At 40.4% G+C, this 20619-nt stretch overlaps 1 protein-coding gene across 1 annotated transcript in view; it reads left to right on the top strand.

Moving 5' to 3' along the window:
- The window catches only part of LOC140492197 (putative ammonium transporter 1), a 128796-nt gene that overhangs the window by 33229 nt on the left and 74948 nt on the right, over positions 1-20619 (top strand). Inside the window, exons 3-4 of the mRNA XM_072591073.1 lie at positions 3063-3284; positions 5514-5587. Coding sequence (XP_072447174.1) covers positions 3063-3284; positions 5514-5587 — 296 coding nt within the window. The remainder of the gene's footprint in view (positions 1-3062; positions 3285-5513; positions 5588-20619) is intronic.

Here is a 20619-nt window from a genome sequence, read left to right as displayed (position 1 = left end):
GTGCAAACTCCACACAGAGAGTCACCTGAGGCGGGAATTGAACCCGGGTCTCTGGCGCTGTGAGGCAGCAGTGCTAACCACTGTGCCACTGTGCCGCCCACAAATCTACTGAATCTACTGTCTTCTCCTGGGTAATCTTCTTTCTTTTCACTGAGAATATTTTTAGCTGTCAAAAGACTTTTTAAATGAATGGTGCCTTCTCAGAGATTTCTCTTAAAGCTTTTCATGTTAGATGGGCAATTAGATCAGAGGGAACTTGTATGCCTGTTCACTGGTCCCTTAGATTAGCAGTACAGCTGGGTTAAGGCATATTGTATACTTGCCTTTAATTGCAGAGGCATGAAGTTTAAGAGAGGTTGGAATGGAATTGTATAAAGCATTGATTTATCCACAGGTAGAGTATTGGAGTGATGTGGTAGTGCTGGAAATGTTTAGTTATGAAAAGAAATTGGGTAGACTGGGTAGTTTATTCGGAGCAGAGGAGACTGGGGTGGACATAATTGAGATGTACAGAATTAGAGGGCTGTAAATAGGGAGAAACATTTCCCCTTGGCAGACAACTCAATGACCAGGTAAGAGTCAGGAGGTTGAGAGAGAATATGAGGAAAATGTTCTGTCTCTCAGAAGGTGAGGGGAATCTGGACTTCACTTCGTGTAAGGTTGGTAGGGCTAGAAACCCTCATTACCTTTAAATACTTACATGTGCACTTGCAGTGCCAAGGCATATAAGGATATAGACCAAGTGCTGGAAAATGGGATTAGAATAACGAGGTGTCTTTACAGACTCTATATGCCAAAGGGCCTCTTCTGTGTTGTAAACCTCTATAACTAAAATGAATCGGGTTCCCACAAAGGAAGAATGCAGCCATAGGGGCTATTTTATATCCAGAAGATTGAGAGTTGAGAGGCAAAATGGATATGAAATAGAATTAGGGATGAGCATGCAGATATCATCGATGATTTCAGCCTCACCTCTGACCACTGCCACAGTTAAGACCTTGCTAGTGATCGAGATACTATTCCCTCAGTTGGCGTAAGGACATGCAACTGTCCTTGTCTTCAGCTGTCTCCATTTATGGACTATTTTGCCCTGAAAGAAAAAAGGAATTTGATTAATGCGCATGATGTGGTTGAATAAAGTGGCAAAATGTACAGGCTGTGAAATGTAACGTGAGACGTTCAGGCAAAGCCATGAATGTAAGCTATCTGTCTTGGTTGACGGAGATTATTGGTAGGTGAGTGAATGAAGGTTGTGAACTGAGCAGTGTAAAGCTAATGGCTTGGTGTTGAGGATATGATAGAACAATTTTTTTTTAATTAACCAGCATCTCTGAGACTAGGAATGTGCCGGTTGATCATAACCCGGCTACTCTGACAGAGTGAAGCTTCGAGGCATCAACATCCCTCACAAAATCCATGTAAAAACATCAACACACCTCCTAAAGTTAATATTAAAAACACATCGTAAGTAATAGAAATGTATTGGAGGAGGTATACACATCACTGTTAGAATTTATTTACAGTGGGGAGATTTTCAGTTCACTGTCAGTAGATGATCATCTAGAATCTGTCCAGTTTCCTGATTAAAAGGAACCAGCCTATCTACAGCACTGAGTCCAACAATCTGAAGTCTAGAAACTCTTTCTCTTTCAATGGATTTATTCACCACAGAACTGTAGGTATAGAGACAGCAGCTGATGGGTAAGGAGCGGTGGTTGTCTTCAAAAAGCAAGCAAGTCAACACAAGCTAGCAATATCCTATGAAGAAATTATAACAAGAAAAGCAGTGCTATCCGAGACAAGTACCGAAAGGATCTTTGCGTGTCTGCAGTTCGACATACCAGTTCTATTCTGAGGAGTCAGAAACCAATTGTGTTCAAGAAGAATAATACACACAGGCTACCAGCAGTGCATAAACATGTAAAAGATGGACAAGACTTATGATTAAAATAAAGAAAGATTTTGAGTTTTAAAAAAAAATTCTCTGACATCATGATGTTTAAGGTATATAATTTTTGCCAGTTTATTGAGTGCCAGTCAATAACGTTCAGGTGAAAACAAAGTTTATTATATTTGAAGATGAATTCAACCACTTATGTGATGTCATTAAGCAGTTTTTGCTGAGGACCTAAGGGTTCTTACAGTGGTTGTCAGGATGACCTTCACTCTGTTAGTTTAGGGCAACTCTTGCCCCTCTTCTGGATCAAGGCCTCCAAGTACAAATTGAAATCTTGAAGTTTGCTCTCTCCTTTGTTACACCATTAGTTAGTACTGTCTATGCACAGAATGTCTTACCTTGCCAATTTCAGTATCTATTTCAGCCAGAATGCAACTCCTTCAGGAGATGCCAATTGGTTTTAAATAGTTCAGACTAACTTTAACTGATACTACTTTGTATAATCATGGACTGCTTGTTGATGCACACAATAATTCAAACACCTTGTTGAGCAGTGGGCTGCAGCCAGCTGCAATGTAAATCAGCAGGAAGTACAAAGCTTATAAGATGGTTGCAGTGGAAGAAACAACACAAGCTTTATTACACAATTTGATCCTTGGTGTTGTTTGTGGATAATACTATCCAATTATACATTTTCAAACAGTGCGTCAGCAAATTTGGCAAATAAGTTGCATTAAGTAAATATAATTGGATATACTATCATTGTATGATATTTTGTGGTTATGTTCATTGCAACCTTATAGCTTTTGAAAAGGCATAAAACTTAAAAGTTTGAGAGTCTTAGTACTTTTAAACAGAGGCATCATAACTTTAATAACTTTCACATGGCTAGTTTCGTGGTTGTGATAACCTGTAGACCTCTGCAAGTCAATAAGAAATATTAACAAATTAAAAAGTTTGGGCTATTGATGTGGAGGGAAACAGTGTAAAATAGAAGGATGTCTCAACAAGTTGAATATATTTATTGAAGCTTGGAATTTCTTTGAATATTTAAAGAATAGTCAAGCTACTTTGAGAAAAAATATTAATTTCAGTCACTATAGTCTGACTTATTTCTGTGTACAGCGCTTAAAAAATATATATAATCATAAACTTTTTTTTGTAGTTGTATCTTTACTTGCCTACTGGATACATGGCTATGCCTTTGCTTTTGGGGATCAAGAAAGAATTATTGGAAGCAAGAATTTCTTTACTTTTGGAAATGTCAACTTTTCGCACTTCTTTTTTAATTATGCAAGATGTGCCATCGTCACCACTATTGTATCAGGAGCTATTACTCAAAAGACAGAACCAATTGGTTACATTATATCCAGCTACATTTTGGCAGGTAGTGTACACTGCAGTTTTTATGGTTATGCATATATTGGATTTTTGATACACAAGATAGATTATGCAGTTTGTACATTTACAGAGTACAAAATAAATAACCTACCAGCTGAAAATCTCTTTCTTGTAAATGACAATGAACTACTGAACTAGTAAACTTAGATGCATGAATGAGTATTGACTGATCACTTAACATTTAATATCCTTTTTTGTAGAAATATATTAATCACTTTTTTCCTCTGGAATTAAGAAAACTGCAGTATTTCTCAATATTTTAAACTCTGTTTTGTACAACAAATAAAATCTGTGCTGTGAATGTTTGACCAGGTGTCTGGCCCAAGTAAGCCCATTGTAGATATTTTTAAATCAGCCTGTTCAGATGTGGTATGCACAATCAGAAACAGATGGAATTTGAACCCACTAAGACAATTGAATACAATTCACAGTTCTAACTTACTTGGCAATTGGCATAAACACCCATAGCAGTGCTCTCTGACTTTGTGCCAGTTCAAAATCTAGTCAATACTTTAAATCTTAAATTAATTGACTCTTGATAAATTGGTCCAGTGGGCTGAGGAGTGACAGGTGGAGTTTAATTTCAATAAATGCAAAGTAGCATTTTGATAAGACAAATAAGAGCAGGACTTACTTGGTTAATATAGGCCCTGGGTAGTGTTATCAAACAGAAAGACCTAGGGGTTCAGGTACATACTTTCTTGAAAGTTGCATCACAGGTAGACAGGATGGTTAAGAAGGCTTTTGCATACTTGCCTTCATTGCTCACACCATTCAATATAGCAGTTGGAATGTCATGTTGCAGTTGTAGAGTATGTTAGTGAGACCACTTTTGGAGTACTGTGTGCAGCTCTGGTCATCCTGTTATAGGAAGGGTATTATTAAATTGGAGAAGGTTCAGAAAAGATTTACAAAGTGTTGCTGAGACTGGAGGGGTTGAGTTATAGGAAGAGACTGGGTAGGCTGGGACCTTTTCACTGTCAAAAGGTGTGGCACTGGAAAAGCATAGCAGGTCAGGCAACACCCAAGGAGCAGGAGAGTTGACATTTCGGGCATAAGCCCTTCATCAGTATTCGGACTTTTTCACTGTTGTGTGGGAGATTGAGGGGTCACATAGAGGGACATAGATAAGGTAAATCGCAAAGGTCTTTTTCCTCGGATATGGGAGTTCAAAACTAGAGGGCATATTTTAAGGTGAGAAGAGAGCGTTTTAAAGGGGCCTTAGGGTGGTTTGTGTGTGGAATGAACTGCCAGGGGAAGTGGTGGCTGGTGGTACAATTAAAACATTTAAAAAAAACATTTAGACAGGTACATAAATATGAAAGATTTAGAGGGATGTGGGCTAAGTGAAGGCAAGTGGAACTAGTTTGGTTTGGGAAACTTAATTGGCATAGATGGAGTCTGTCTCCATGCTTTACGACTCTATGATTCTGTGTGTATGGGGAAAAAAAAATTATAATAAAATTAATGGTAAACATTTGGATGGTTTCCTTACCAGGCTCTGCAAATGGATGTGTCCAAGGCAAAAATAACTTGAACAAACCCTAGCTCAAATGAAAAGAAAAAGAATGTTGGTGGATAGCAAAGTGGCCATACTACTATATTCTGACATTTGGTGTGCTATTTGGAAACTTTACTGCAATATCCTGAGAAAGGAGTACCTTTGCCAGCTAGGAAATGATGGTCTGACTCACTGCTGTTTGCGGCACTTAGATTTCAGGGCATGGAAGATCTTATCCATCATCCAATACCCTCTTATGCTGTGTAAAGCCAACTTCCATTTCCAAAAGCACAGCAATAAGCATGTTGCCTTACACAAAGCCTTGATTACACACCTGATGCATCAATGGACATCCAATTGACTGATCAGGCATTTGTCACAGCAGCTTGGAATGATCCATATTATTGAGAAGAATTCTCCCCCCCACCCCCCATTTTGTAGATCAGTCTCAAAGAGATTACATCTCTATTTCGCAGTGTTTTAGTGAAATTGAGTTTGGATCAATAAATATGTGATCATGGGCTAAGAACAGAAGTGTACATAACCCATGAGGAACACAGGAATTGCCTGCTCAAAAGTGCTGTTGCATCTTGAGGAACGTTAGTGCAATAGCAATATTCTATCTGTCATGTTTGATGTACAGTACGATGAAATACTTTGTGAGGACTTTAAAGTTGACTAATAGTTACATTTTCATATTGTGCTTTATTATAGGATTTGTTTATCCAATTGTTTCTCGGTCCTTTTGGCATCAATCAGGTCTTTTTAATATAAATCTTCCAGTTGAGGTAAGTAAAATATTAAATTCCAAATCCTTTGTATTTCTAGAATCATTTGACCACTTGTGATAAGAAAAATTATAATAAAATAGCAATTTATCACCACTTGTATTTTATGAAAATGTAATCATATGTATAAGTCACCACAATTTGGCGCCATTTTAATTACAGAAATTAAAGAAAGAAATAACTGAGACAAAGTTAGGAAGAAGTTCATCTTTTGTTCCCTCCAAGTCTCCTGGATTTCTTAAGTGACTACATCATGCCACTACCAAAGCCATCCCTGAGACTGCCAAAGTAAGGATTTCCAGACCGGATCCACTACCCTGCCATAGCTGAAGCCGATACCAAAATCAATGCATGGAGGGACAGCCTGAACCCATCAAATCATCGGCGCTGAAGCTGTCACTCAAGCTGTTGCCACTTCAGTTTTTGCCTGAAACTGTCACATTGCCTTCATAGCCACAAGAAATGAACTGGAATCCTGCTGCCTCTAAAGCTACCGCTGAACCCGCCGCACCGCCACTAGGATGAATGGATCAAATCCACTGACTATTAAATCTCCGTTAAGGCTGTAGCCAATATGGCCATGACAAACAGATATCCGGATTCACCACAGTGCTGCCACCACAGCAGGCCCTCATGACTCCCTTGGTGCACTGCAGCTGCAAAAAAGAAGTAGTAAACTTTGATACAAAAGAGAAATGAAGAATTTTAAAAAAGAACAAAGAATGTGGCCGGCCAGGTGAACAGGAGCGTATGGACACAGAACCCAAACACTTTCTAGCTTGCTGCTGCCACCATCTTGGGGGTGTATTATATATTAAATTAAGCTTAAGGACACCCTGATTGTAAATGCAGTTTGAAATATTTCCACATATAATATTTGTGCTACTGATCAAATTTAAAGTAATAAAGAAAGTGAAAGAGCACTGTTATGCAGGCTTCATATTAAATATTTTTTGTGGATGAGTTTGAAGGGTTGTGAACACCTGGCTTCTTATGAAAGAAGTGAAAGGACAGTGGAAGAGTTTTTACTCAGCATTTTTTTGAAAAGTATATGTTTTTGGATAACTGCTTATTTACTACACATTCCCTGTCTGGTTTTGTGATTGGGAGAAAGTGAGGACTGCAGATGCTGGAGCTCAGAGTCGAGAGTGTGGTGCTGGAAAAGCACAGCAGGTCAGGCAGCATCCAAGGAACAGGAGCTCCTGGCTTTGTGATTGTCAGGTTGCGGCTTCTGCTTTGGAGATTATTTGGATTCTCAACTGGTGGCCAGCCTGAGGGAAGAGCTTCCCAGCCCAGCTTCTCTGTTTACAAAATCCCATTTTATAGGTCCAGTCTATTAGCTGGAGCCCTTGTCCAATCTGAATCGTGATTGTTAGGTTGAAGAGTGCCAGAGAAAAACCCTTAAGCTATAATTTCTCAGCAGGTTGTATTGGAAAAAAATCGGTGACATGCATCTTTGTGTGCCAGAATATTAGACAGTCATCTGAACACTCCACACCTAGGCCATTTTGCCTTCAAAAACTAAGGCTTATCAATCAAAAGTGACTTTTCCCAACTGAATCTCTGCAGAGAGAAATCTGTGTATTTTGAATTATTTAGAGGGGAAAAAATGCAGTGTTTCCGTACTGCAAATTCTGTGATAACTAGTTTTGCATTGTCATTGACTAGATTCCCTTTATAATAAGTCTGTTTTGTGTTTATTAAAAAAATCCTAGTTGATGGATCTTTTCGTTTGAAATCTAACATCGAAAAAACATATGTTTGATATTTTCAAGAACCAAGTAAAACAATTAAAATTATGATAGAATTATGGGTCAAGAGAAAGACGGTGCATACCTTCCATCTTCTGACTTGGTGACAGTACATTCACGTTTCAATTTCAAATAATTAATATAGGTTGTAAATAAGTGTGGCCCCAAAACTGATCCCTGTGATATTCCACTTGTTACCTTCCTGAAAATGCCTCCTTTATCTCAATTATTAACTGCCCAATTCTTTATCCAAGATTCATAGAGACCTACAGCACAGAAAACGTCTTCCAGCCCATTGCGTCCATGATGGTCAAAAACAGTCATCTGACTAACCTAATTGTACTTTCCAACATTGGTCCATAGCTGAAAATGTGTTGCTGGAAAAGTGCAGCAGGTCAGGCAGCATCCAAGGAGCAGGAGAATCAATGTTTTGGGCATGAGCCCTTCTTCAGGAACATTGGTCCATAGCCTTGTGTGCATATCTAAATATTTAGATGTTATAAGGGTTTCTACCTCTCCCACCTTTACCGGTAGTGAATTCCAAATTCCCACCACCTTTTGAATGAAAATGTTTTCCTCAAATCTCATCTAAACCTTCTGCCCTTTACCTGAAATCCATGGCCTAGATCCCTCCATCAAGGGAAAAAAATTCTTCTTGTCTACCCTATCTATTCTCCTCTCAATCTTCTTTGCTTTATTGAAAATAATCCCAGTCTGTCCAATTTCTCTTTGTAACTGAAACCCTCCAGCTCAGGCAATATCCTGATAAGTCTTTTCTGTACCCTTTCCTATAATGTGGATTCCAGAACTACACATAATACTGTAGCTGTGGCCAAACCAATGTTTTATCCAGTTCCAGCATATCCTCCCTGCTCTTGAGCCTTGACTAAAAAGGCAAGTGTCCCATATACTTGTCTACCTCTCCTGATACCTTAAGGGACCAATGTACATGTGCACCAAGGACCCTCTGATCCTCGATGCTTTCTAGGGTGCTACTATTCATCATTTAATCCTTGCTTTATTTGGCCTAAAATACTGCTTCGAACACCATGAACACTTGTGCAGTGTCATTTCGAACACCTTTAGAAATCAATGCGCTGATTCTACTTTATATACCCTGCTTGATACTTCCTGAATGAATTGCAATAAATTGATCAGCTATACTTTCTCTTTCATGAAGTAATGCTGTCTCTGTTTGATTAGATTATGTATTTCTGCCATTACACCTTTATGATTAACCTTTTCCCGTGACAAATGTAAAGCTAATTGGCCTAAAGTTACCTGTTTTTGTCTCCCTCCCATTTTAAATAAGTATGTTACATTTGCAGTTTTCTAATTTTTGAGGAGTTTCCTAGAATTTCACTCTTCTTGGAAGTGCATCCATTATGTCTGCAATTTAAATTCCTTGGGTGCAACTCTTGAGGTACAGCGGAATCAAGCTTCAGCCCATTGGTTTCCCTGGTACTTGTTCTTCTGTAATAGTTGTTGTATTTATTTCTTCCTCACTTTCATCACTTGATTTTGTATCTTTGGAATTCTGTTAAATCTATGTGAAAGATTGATGGAAAGCATTTGTTCAAATCCCCTGAATTACTTGTTTCCCCCCTACTATTTCCCAACCTCATTCTCTGAAATATCTATGTTCACTTTGAAATTTCTCTTCCTGTTTATATATTTAAAGAAGTTCTTATTGTTTTAAATTACTTGCATGTTTACCCTCAAAGATTTTAGTTTCTATTTAATAGTTTTTTGGTGATCCTTTGGCTGTTAAAAGTTTCCTAATCCCCTGGTTTGCCACGAACATTGGCCACATTGTATATTTTTTCTTACAATTTGATATTATCCTTAACATCCTTACTTATCCATTGTTGGTTTGTCTACTTCCAAGAATCCACCTTCCTCACTGGAATGTATCTTTGCTGCAGAACTATTTTTCTAAACATCTATCATTGTTCTTCAGCCTCATTTCTGCTGATCTCCTTTCCGAGTCCATTCTAGCCAATCTGTGCTCATCTCTATGTATTTACCCTTACTTAGAATGTAGAACAGTGTAGCACAGTACAGGCCCTTCAGCCCATGATGTTGTGCCAAACATCTTAATTTAAGATCAACCTAACCTACGCACCACTCAATTTACTGCTGTCCATGTGCCTGCCCAGCAGTCGCTGAAATGTTCCTAATGTCTTTGACTCAACTACCACCGATGGCAGTGCATTCCATGCACCCACCTTTCTCTACGTAAAGGACTTACCTCTGACATTTTCCCTATATCTTCCTCCAATCACCTTAAAATTATGACAGCTCATGGCAGCCATTTTAGCCCTGGGTAAAAGTCTCTGGTTATCTACTTTATCCATGCCTCTCATTATCTCGTACACCTCCATCAAGTCACCTCTCTTCCTTCTTCTGTCCAGTGTTGTTCCTCAACCTCTTTTCATAAGTCAAGCCCTCTAGGCAGCATCCTGGTAAATCTCCTCTGCACCCTCTCTAAAGCATCTATATTCTTCCGGTAATGAGGTGACCAGAATTGGACACAGTATTCCAAGTGTGGTCTCACCAGGGTTTTATAGAGCTGCAGCAAAACCTCGCAGCTCTTAAACTCAACCCTCTTGTTAACAAAAGCCAAACGCCATATGCTTGCTTAACAACACTATCAATTTGGGTGGCAACTTAGAGGAATCTGTTTACATGGACCCCAAGATCCACCCTGTTTCTACACACTGCCAAGAACCCTGTCTTTACCCCTTCGACCTTCCAAAATTAATCACTTTGCATTTATCCAGTTTGAATTCCATCTGCCACTTCTCAGCCCAGCTCTGCATCCTGTCAATGTCTTGTTGTAGCCTGCACCAGCCCTTGATACTATCTACAAAACCACCGACGTCTGTGGGATCGGCTAACTTACTAACCCACCCTTCCACTTCTTTATCCAAGTCATTTATGAAAATTACAAAGAGTAGAGGCCCAAGAACAGATCTCTGTGGGACACCACTGATCACCGACCTCCATGCATACTTTCTATCCACTACCACTCGCTGTCTTCTTTCGGCCAGACAATTCTGTGTCTATTCAGCCACATTTCCCTATATCCCATACCTCCTAACTTTCTGAATGAGCCTACCATGGGGAACCTTATCAAATGCCTTACTGAAATCCATATACACCACATCCACACCACGTTATCAACTTGTCTCATCACATCCTCAACAAACTCAATAAGGCTTGTGATGCATGATCTGCATCTGCCCCATACAAAGCTATGCTGACTATCTGTAATCAGCTATTTTTTTCCAAATAGTCATAAATCCTATCTCTCAGAATCCTTTCCAGTACCTTGCTTACCACAGGGGCTGTAATTCCCAGGGATTTCCCTATTCCCTTTCTTGAACAGAGGAGCACCATTTGTTTCCCTCCAATCATCCGGTACTACTCCCGTGGAGAGTGAGGATGCAAAGATCATCGCCAGAGGCACAGCAATCTCATTCCTCGCTTCCCATAGTAACCTTGGATATATCTGGTCCAGCCCTGGGGACTTTCTAGTATTTCTAGCACTTCCCCTTCCTAAGTGTCAATCTGTTCAAGCATGTTAATCTAATCCACAGTGTTCTCACTATTAACAAGGTCTGTCATGTGAATACTGAAGCAAAAAAACTCATTTAGGGCCTTCCCTACCTCTTTAGAGTCCTAACACAAGTTCCCTCCACTGTCCCTGATTCGCCCTATCCTCTCTCTGATCATTCTCTTATTCCTCATGTAAGTGTAGAATACCTTTGGGTTTTCCCTAATCCTTCCCACCAGGGCTTTTTCATGCCCCCTCCTAGCTCTCCTCAGTCCATTTTTGAGTTCTTTCCTAACTACCCTGTAGAGAATGACCTCTAAATTTATGCCAGATCCTTGCTTTCCTCAACCTTAAGTAAGCTTCCTTCTTCCTTGTGATGGGAAGCTCCTCTTCTCATGTCACCCAAGGTTCCTTCATCTTAACATTCCTTACTTATCTCAGGGGGACAAAGTTGTCCAACACTCACAACAAGTGCTCCTTAAACAGCATCCACATTTCTGTTGTACATTTCCCCGAGAACAATTGTTCCCAATTTATATTCCACAGCTCCTATCTAATAGTAGTATAATTTCCCCTTCCCCAACTAAATATCTTCCCATACTGTTTGTTCTATCCCTGTCCATGGCTATGGTGAAGGTGGGGCAGTGTGGTCACTATCACTGAAATGCTCTCCCACCAAGAGAGCTGACACCTGGCCTGCTTTGTTGCCTAGTATCAAATCCAATATGGCCTCCTCCTAGTTGGCCTATTTACATATTAAGTCAGGAATTCTTCTTGGACACACCTGACAAAATTGGCTCCATCCAGACTACCTGCACTGAGGTGGTTCCAACCAATATTGGAAGTTTAGTCACCCATAGAAACAACTCTGTTACATCTGCACTTTTCCAAGATCTGCTGTCTAATCTGTTCTTCCATCTCCCTGCTGCTATTGGGGGGGGTGTATAGAAAACACCCAATAAAGTGACTGCTCCTTTCCTGTTACTGATTTCCGTCCATACTGAGTCAGTCGACAAACCCTCCTCAACAATTTCCTTTTCTGCAGCTGTGATTCACTCTCTAATTAACAATGCTACTCCCCTTCCTCAACCGCAACCCCCCCCCCCCCTCCACCACCCCGTTCTTTTTAAAAGAGGTGAACACTGGAACACATCCACCAACAATTCCTACTCCCGTGAAATCTATGTCTCTGTTATAGCCACAATATCATGGTTCCAAGTACTGATCCATGCCCTAAGTTCATCATTGTTATTCCTGACTTAGGTTGAGGAAAGATGTTTCCAATCCAAGTTTCTCACTCCCACCCCAATTACATATTACTAGATCTAAAAGAGCCTGATCCCTAGTTGGATCTACAACGTATTGTTCTCAAATACATTGACTAAGTTATTTTTCACGGCTACTTCTGATAGTTTGATCTCCTCATTTGATTTTTGGCACTTAAAGTTAACAAGGTACTGAGACATGGCAATGTAGATACAAACTTGGCTGAGTGATACTAAGCAGGGATGTTTGATATTATTTTTCAGGCTGGAGGAAGGTTTGTAGTGGAGTCAGTCTTTGAACTCTTACTTTTCCTAATTTCCATTAATGATCCAGATCTTAGTGTGCAGGAGACAATTTCTAAAGTTTGTACATGACGCTAAACTTGGAAGAATTGTAAACTGTGAGGAGGATAGTGTGAAATTACAAAAGGATACTGATAAGTTAGTAAATTAGGCAGATAGGTGGCAAATGAAGTTCAGTGCAGAAAGTGTGAGATGATGCAGTTTGGTCAAAAAAACACTGATAGACAATACAAAATTGGGGTACAATTGTAAAGGGAGCACAGGTGCAGAGCGACCTGGGTTATATGTTCACAGTTCATTGAAGGTGGCAGGAGGGATGGAGAGAGCAGTAAATTAACTACACAGTGTTCTAAGCTTTGTTAAAAGGGCATAGAGTACAAGGAGATGATGTTGAACTTGTATAAGATACTTGTTAGACCTCAGCTGGAGTACTGTGGACGTTGTGGGCATTCTATTACTCTTTAGAGAGTGCAGAAGTGATTTACTAGAATGGTCCAAGGTATGAGAAACTTAAGTTGTCAAGATAGATTGAAGATGTTAGGGGTATTCTTCCAGAAGAGAAGAAGGCTGGAAGGAGATCAGATTGAGGTTTTCAAAATTATGATCCTGCTAGATAGAGGAGGTAGGATGAAGCTATTTCCATTTGTAAAGGAATGAGGGGGCATTGATTCAAATGAAGCAAAGATGATGTGAAAAAGAATCCTTTTCATTGAGCAAGTTACTAGGGTGTGGGATGCACTGCCTCTCCTGACTTTCTGCTCCTTAGCTAGTAATCCTGCAGTATCCAGTAACCAGCTTTTTATGTGGCAGTGGCCAGTTCAAATTGAGGAGGATCAAGGCTGTCAAAAAGTTCATTATATCTATAAATCAGAATGAGGCTGTGTCTGCAGCTATGGACCATAATATGTGTTTTGTTCATATTATGTTATGCTTCATGTGCTTTGCTTTTACTTACCATTGTCAAATGATTTTTGTAATAACTAATCATGACTAAAGGTAAAGTTGCCATAGTCCTACCAGACCATAGAACTGTTCTCTCATTAGAGAGAGAAATAGGTACAACATGTAATGATTTAATCTAAAGGTCACCACAGATCAGGCATGACTCTATACACTTATCTGTCTATGTGTTTCATTTTTTAAGGACTATGCTGGAAGTGGAGTAGTATTCTTAGTTGGTGGCACAGCAGCACTGATTGCATCATTTGTCACAAATGCACGTGCTGTCCGCTATACAATACCTACCATCAATCAAAGCTATAGTTTACCAGTAAGTTGAGGAATTATATATAATACATTATTAAAAGCTGAAATCTTTTTGATAATTTGCTTCATTTACAAGTTAGATATATTTTTCACTTACCATATTTTAAGTATTTAGAAGTTAGTCATCTTTGGTACACATGACAATAAATAAATCAATCTTATTGAAGTGTTTCTGAAAATTATATTAGAAAGAAATAACACACTTGTAAAAGAAATTGGTGAAACACTGCCTGGCTTTAAACCTTTAATAGAAACATAAGAGGGAACGTTTAGATTAGATTCCCTACAGCGTGGAAACAGGCCCTTTGGCCCAACCAGTCCGCACCAAGCTTCCAAAGAGTAACCCACCTAATCCCATTTCCCTTTGACTAATTCACCTAACACTATGGACAATTTAGCATGGCCAATTCACCTGACATGCACATCTTTGGACTGTGGGAGGAAACCGGAGCACCCAGAGGAAACCCACACAGACACTGGGAGAATGTGCAAACTCCACACAGACAGTTACTCAAGGCTGGAATCAAACCTGGGACCTTGGTGCTGTGAGGCAGCAGTGCTAACCACAGAGCCACTGTGCCTCCCCATTTAATCTATGAACAATTGTCAATATGTATGTAGAAGTATGTTAAAATATTTATACAAAGGAACCTTGATTATCTGGCATTTGATTATCTGACATTTGATTAATCGAACTAAATACTCCATGCCTGTGTTCTTCAGATTATCAAGGTTCCTCTCTATGTGAGAAAGGTTGGCAGATTGAAGTATTCAAATACTAGAAGCTCAAGGGTCATTTTTGCAGACAGCATGTAGGTATTCTGCAAAGACTACAGTTTCACCTGCCCAATACAAAGAAGACCACGTTATGAGCGGCAAAAATAGCAGGCTTGATTGAATGAAGTGCACAGAAATTACTGCTTAGACCATAAGACCATAAGACATAGGAGTGGAAGTAAGGCCATTCGGCCCATCGAGTCCACTCCGTCATTCAATCATGGCTGATGCGCATTTCAGCTCCACTTACCAACGTTCTCCCCGTAGCCCTTAATTCCTCTAGACAACAAGAATCTATCAATTTCGGCCTTGAAGACATTGAGCGTCCCGGCTTCCACTGCACTCCATGGCAATGAATTCCACAGGCCCACCACTCTCTGGCTGAAGAAATGTCTCCGCATTTCTGTTCTGAAATGACCCCCTCTAATTCTAAGGCTGTGTCCACGGGTCCTAGTCTCCTCGTCTAACGGAAACAATTTCCTAGCATCTACCTTTTCCAAGCCATGTATTATTTTGTACGTCTCTATTAAGTCTCCCCTTAATCTTCTAAACTCCAACGAATACAATCCCAGTATCCTCAGCCGTTCCTCATATGCTAGACCTGTCATTCCAGGGATCATCCGTGTGAATCTCCGCTGGACACGTTCCAGTGCCAGTATGTCCTTCCTGAGGTGTGGGGACCAAAACTGGACACAGTACTCCAAATGGGGCCTAACCAGAGCTTTATAAAGTCTTAGTAGTACATCTCTGCTTTTATATTCCAACCCTCTTGAGATAAGAGACAACATTGCATTCGCTTTCTTAATCACGGACTCAACCTGCATGTTTACCTTTAGAGAATCCTCGACTAGCACTCCCAGATCCCTTTGTGCTTTGGCTTTATTAATTTTCTCACCATTTAGAAAGTAGTCCATGCTTTTATTCTTTTTGCCAAAGTGCAAGACCTCGCACTTGCTCACATTAAATTCCATCAACCATTTCCTGGACCACTCTCCCAACCTGTCTAGATCCTTCTGTAGCCTCCCCACTTCCTCAGTACTACCTGCCTGACCACCAAACTTCGTATCATCGGCAAACTTCGCTAGAATGCCCCCGGTTCCCTCATCCAAATCATTAATATATAATGTGAACAGCTGTGGCCCCAGCACCGAACCCTGCGTGACACCGCTCGTCACCGGCTGCCATTCTGAAAAAGAACCTTTTATCCCAACTCTCTGCCTTCTGTTAGACAGCCAATCCTCAATCCATCCCAGCAGCTCACCTCGAACACCATGGGCCCTCACCTTGCTCAGCAGCCTCCCGTGTGGCACCTTATCAAAGGCCTTTTGAAAGTCTAGATAGACCACATCCACTGGGTTTCCCTGGTCTAACCTACTTGTTACCTCTTCAAAAAATTCCAACAGGTTTGTCAGGCATGACCTCCCTTTACTAAATCCATGTTGACTTGTTCTAATCAGACTCTGCTCTTCCAAGAATTTAGAAACCTCATCCTTAATGATGGATTCTAGAATTTTACCAACAACCAAGGTTAAGCTGATTGGCCTATAATTTTCCATCTTTTGTCTTGATCCTTTCTTGAACAAGGGGGTTACAACAGCCATCTTCCAATCATCCGGGACCTTTCCTGACTCCAGTGACTCTTGAAAGATCTCAACCAATGCCTCTGCTATTTCCTCAGCCACCTCTCTCAGAACTCTAGGGTGTATCCCATCGGGGCCAGGAGATTTATCAATTTTAAGACTTTTTAATTTTTCTAGCATTATCTCTTTCGTAATGGCAACCATACTCAACTCAGCCCCATGATACCCTTTAATTTTTAGGATATTAAGGATATTCCACTGTGAAAACTGACGCAAAGTACTTGTTAAGTTCTCCTGCTATTTCCTTATCTGGAAGGTGTGTCTCAGTGTTTTGGATAGTGAGGATGAAAGTATTGCACCTTCTACAATTGCATGGGAAGCTGCTGTGAGGAGATGTTGAGAACAGAGGAGGAGTCCTGCAAAATAAGGGAAGTGAGTGGGATATGTGTATCTGGTAGTGGCATACATTTGGAGGTGGCAGAAATTGTGATTTATGATCTTGTAGATGCAGAGGCTGTTGCTGTGGCAGAGAAGGGAAGGATTGACGGCAGAGTGCAGAAAATGGGAAGATATGGTGGAAAGCCTTATCAACCACTGTAGTGGGTAATCCTCAGTTGAGGAAAAAGGTGCACATGTCTGAGGCATCCTGCAGAATAGATGCGATGGAGACAGAAACGTGGAGAATGGAATTGAACCTTATAGGGAGCAGGGTGTGAGGATATATAGTCAAGGTAACTGTGGCAGTTAGTGCATTTATAATGGTGACACAGTGGGAAGATAGGTACATAGATAAATGCATAGATACATTGATAAATACTTAGATAAATGTTTTAAAAGAGGGTGGATATGATGCAGAAGTTATAAGAAGAGATAGCCAGAAATAACTTTGTGAAGATCAAAGATGTGTTCACTTCAAGGAAACTCAAGTTGTACAGGGGAAAACATATAAAATGTTACATGCTATCCATTTTGCTCTAAGCCTCAGAAATCTTACTGTGAGTAAAACATTTGTGGAAGAAAAAGGAGCCTTTGAAATGTGGATGCCAAGTTGAATACGGAACACAAGACAAACGAAGAGATACTTCAAATAACAAGAGCAAAAATGAACTCTAAAAATGGAAGTACTGAAAAGGAATTATCAGTTTATTGGCCATTTGATAAAAACTGAAAAACTGTTTGTGATTTATATAAATAACTTGAATGAAAACATAGGTGGGTAGGTTAGTACGTTTGCAGACGATACAGAGATTGGAGGAGTTGTGGATAGTGCAGAAGGTTCTGGATGTAGGTTTGCTCGCTGAGTTGGAAGGTTCATTTTTAGATTTTTCATCACCATGATAGGTAACATCATCAGTGAGCCTCCGGCTGAAACATGGTCCACTTTCTACTTACGAGTTTAGGTTTCCTTGGGTTGGTGATGTCATTTCCTGGAGTGATGTAATGGGATGTAAATGGGATCCAAGTCAATGTCTTTGCTGATAGAGTTCCAGTTGGAATGCCATGTTTCTAGGAATTCTTGTGCGTGTCTCTGTATGGCTTGTCCTAGAATAGACGTGTTGTCCTTGTCGAAGTGGTGTCCTTCCTCATCTGTATGTAAGGATACTAGTGAGAGTGGGTCATGTGTTTTTGTGTCTAGTTGATGTTCATGTATCCTGATGGCTAGTTTTTTCCCTGTTTGTCCATTGTAGTGTTTGTTACAGTTCTTGCAAGGTATTTTGTAAATGATATTAGTTCTGCTTGCTGTCTGTATAGGGTCTTTCAAGTCCATTAGCTGTTTTAGTATGTTGGTGGTTTTGTGGGCTACCATGATGCCAAGAGGTCTGGATAGTCTGGCAGTCATTTCTGAGATGTTTTTGTAGGGGAGAGTGGCTTGGGTTTCTGGACATGTCTTATCTACTTGTTGGGGTTTGTCGCTGAGAAATCAGCGGACTGTGTTCATCAGGTACCTGTTCTTTTTGAATACACTGTGTCGGTGATTTTCCTCTGCATAGTTCCTCTGTTCTGCAGTGTGTGGTGGCTCTTGAAATAATGTTCGAATGCAGTTTCATTTGTGGGTGTTGGGATGATTGCTTCTGTACTTCCGTTTTTGGTCAGTATGTGTTGTTTTCCTGCAGACGCTGGTTTGAAGTTCCCATTGACTGTTTGCTCTACTACGATATTTAGGAATGGCAGTTTGTTGTTTTCCTCCTCTTTAGTGAATTTTATGCCAGTAATGGTATGATTGATGGTTTTGAAAGTTTCCTCTAATTTGTTTTGTTTAATGATGACAAAGGTGTCATCCACACAGCAGACCCAAGTTTGGGTTGGATGGTTGACAGTTGTTTGTTTGAGTCTCTGCATTACTGTCTCTGCTAAGAACCCTGATATTGGAGATCCCATGGGTGTTCAGTTGATTTGTCTATAGGTTTTGTTGTTGAAGGTGAAGTGGGTGGTAAGGCAGAGGTTCCAGTAGCTTGACAACATTATCCTTGATGAAGTTGGTGGTGTTTGGTATACGTGTGTCTTTGGTTCTTCTAATAATGTAGTCAGTGTTACCTTGGCCAGGTTGCTGCTGATGGATGTGGACGTCAAGAGAAGACCATTATTTCATCCTCTTCTATCTTGGTGTCTTTGGTCTTCAGGAATTCTTGGGTGGAGTGGATGGAGTGGCGTGAGTCCTCTACTAAGTGTTTTAGTCTTTGGTGTAGGTCCTTGGCCAATCTGTAAGTTGGTGTTCGAGATAATGAGACTATTGGTCTGTTGGGGGCTCCTGGTTTGTGAATTTTGGGTAACCGGTAGAAATATAGTGTGTTGGATCCATCTGGTTTCATTTTTTGGAAGTCGATCTTATTTATTTTTCCAGATTTCTGATGTTTTCAAGTAGGGCTGTGATTCACTTCTCTAGTTTTGGGATTGGGTCTATCACCACTTGTTGGTAAGTGTTGATATCTGCAAGTGGTGCATTCGCTTTCTCAATGTAATCTCTTTGATGTAAAATGCCCTTTGTCTGTAGGTAGGATAACAATTTTTTTTTGCCTTTCTAGCGCTTCCCTTTCTTGTGCATTGAGTGTGTTTCCTTCTTTTTTCCTGCTTAATATTGGTGTGATGGTCTGTCTGATGGCTTGCTGGGTTTCCTCTGTGAGTTGGTTGTCTTTCAGTGTCTGTTAAGGGTCAGTCAGATAAGTTTTTTTCTTATCCATGCTTCTGTGTTCTCTCTGTTCTTATTTTGTATAATTTTGTTTAGTTTTTTTCTGCTGGTCTAGTTTTTTTCATTTTCTGTGTTTGTCGCTGTCTAATGTCTATGACTTGTTGTACTGTGTCTGTCTAGTGTATTAGTGAGTAAAGTTTTTTTTGGTATAAAATTTCCCGGTTATATTTTGTGGGCATCGGAAATTATTTCTCGAAGCATGCTGCGGCCGTTTTGCTCTGCTATTCGTTTGGCTGGTGGGGTGTTAAGGGAAGGTTTGTAATTAAAACAGGTAGCACCTGTTTCCATAGGCAGTCGTTCAGGAAGTACAGCTATTCACAGGTGGCTTTCTATCAGATGGCTTTGGTTTCCCATTTTCAGGCCAGTGATAGCATATTGCACTCATCATCAGTGAGCCTCTGGATGAAGCAGTGGTGGTACCGCCTGCTTTCCTATTTATGTCTTTAGGTTTCCCTGGGTTGATGATGTCAGAACTTGTCAAAGGATACAGTGAGATATAGATCAGTTGCAGATATGGTTGGGGAAATGGCAGATGGAGTTTAATCTGAGTAAGTGTGAGGTGCTGCACTTTTGGAGATCAAATAGACTCATAGAGATGTACAGCATGAAAACAGACCCTTCGGTCCAACCCGTCCATGCCGACCAGATATCCCAACCCAATCTACTCCCACCTGCCAGCACCCAGTCCATATCCCTCCAAACCCTCCCTATTTATATACCCATCCAAATGCCTCTTAAATGTTGCAATTGTACCAACCTCTACCACTTCCTCTAGCAGCTCATTCCTTTGTGTGTAAAGGGTGCCCCTGAGGTCTCTTTTATATCTTTCCCCTCTCACCCTAAACCTATGCCCTCTAGTTCTGGACTCCCCCACCCCAGGGAAAAGACTTTGCCTATTTACCCTATCTATGCCCCTCATAATTTTGTAAACCTCTATAAGGTCACCCCTTAGCCTCCGACGCTCCAGGGAAAACAGCCCCAACTTGTTCAGCCTCTCCCTTTGCTCAAATCCTCCAACCCTGGCAACATCCTTGTAAATCTTTTCTGAACCCTTTCCAGTTTCACAACATCTTTCCGATAGGATGGAGACCAGAATTGCACACAATATTCTAACAGTGGCCTAACCAAAGTATAAAGTTAATGGCAGAACCCTGAACAGCATTGATGTATACAGGGATCTTAGGGTTCATGTCCATTGCTCCCTGAAAGTGGCAATGCAAGTTGATAGGGTGGTAAAGAAGGCTTATTGGCCAGGGAATAGAGTACAAGAGTCAGGATGTCATGTTGCTGCTTTATAAGACATTGGATAGGCTACACTTAGAGTTCTGCATTCAGTTCATGTCA

The sequence above is a fragment of the Chiloscyllium punctatum genome, chromosome 20, assembly GCF_047496795.1.
Source record: "Chiloscyllium punctatum isolate Juve2018m chromosome 20, sChiPun1.3, whole genome shotgun sequence".
Lineage (NCBI taxonomy): Eukaryota > Metazoa > Chordata > Chondrichthyes > Orectolobiformes > Hemiscylliidae > Chiloscyllium > Chiloscyllium punctatum.
This window is presented reverse-complemented; position numbering and strand designations above follow the sequence as displayed.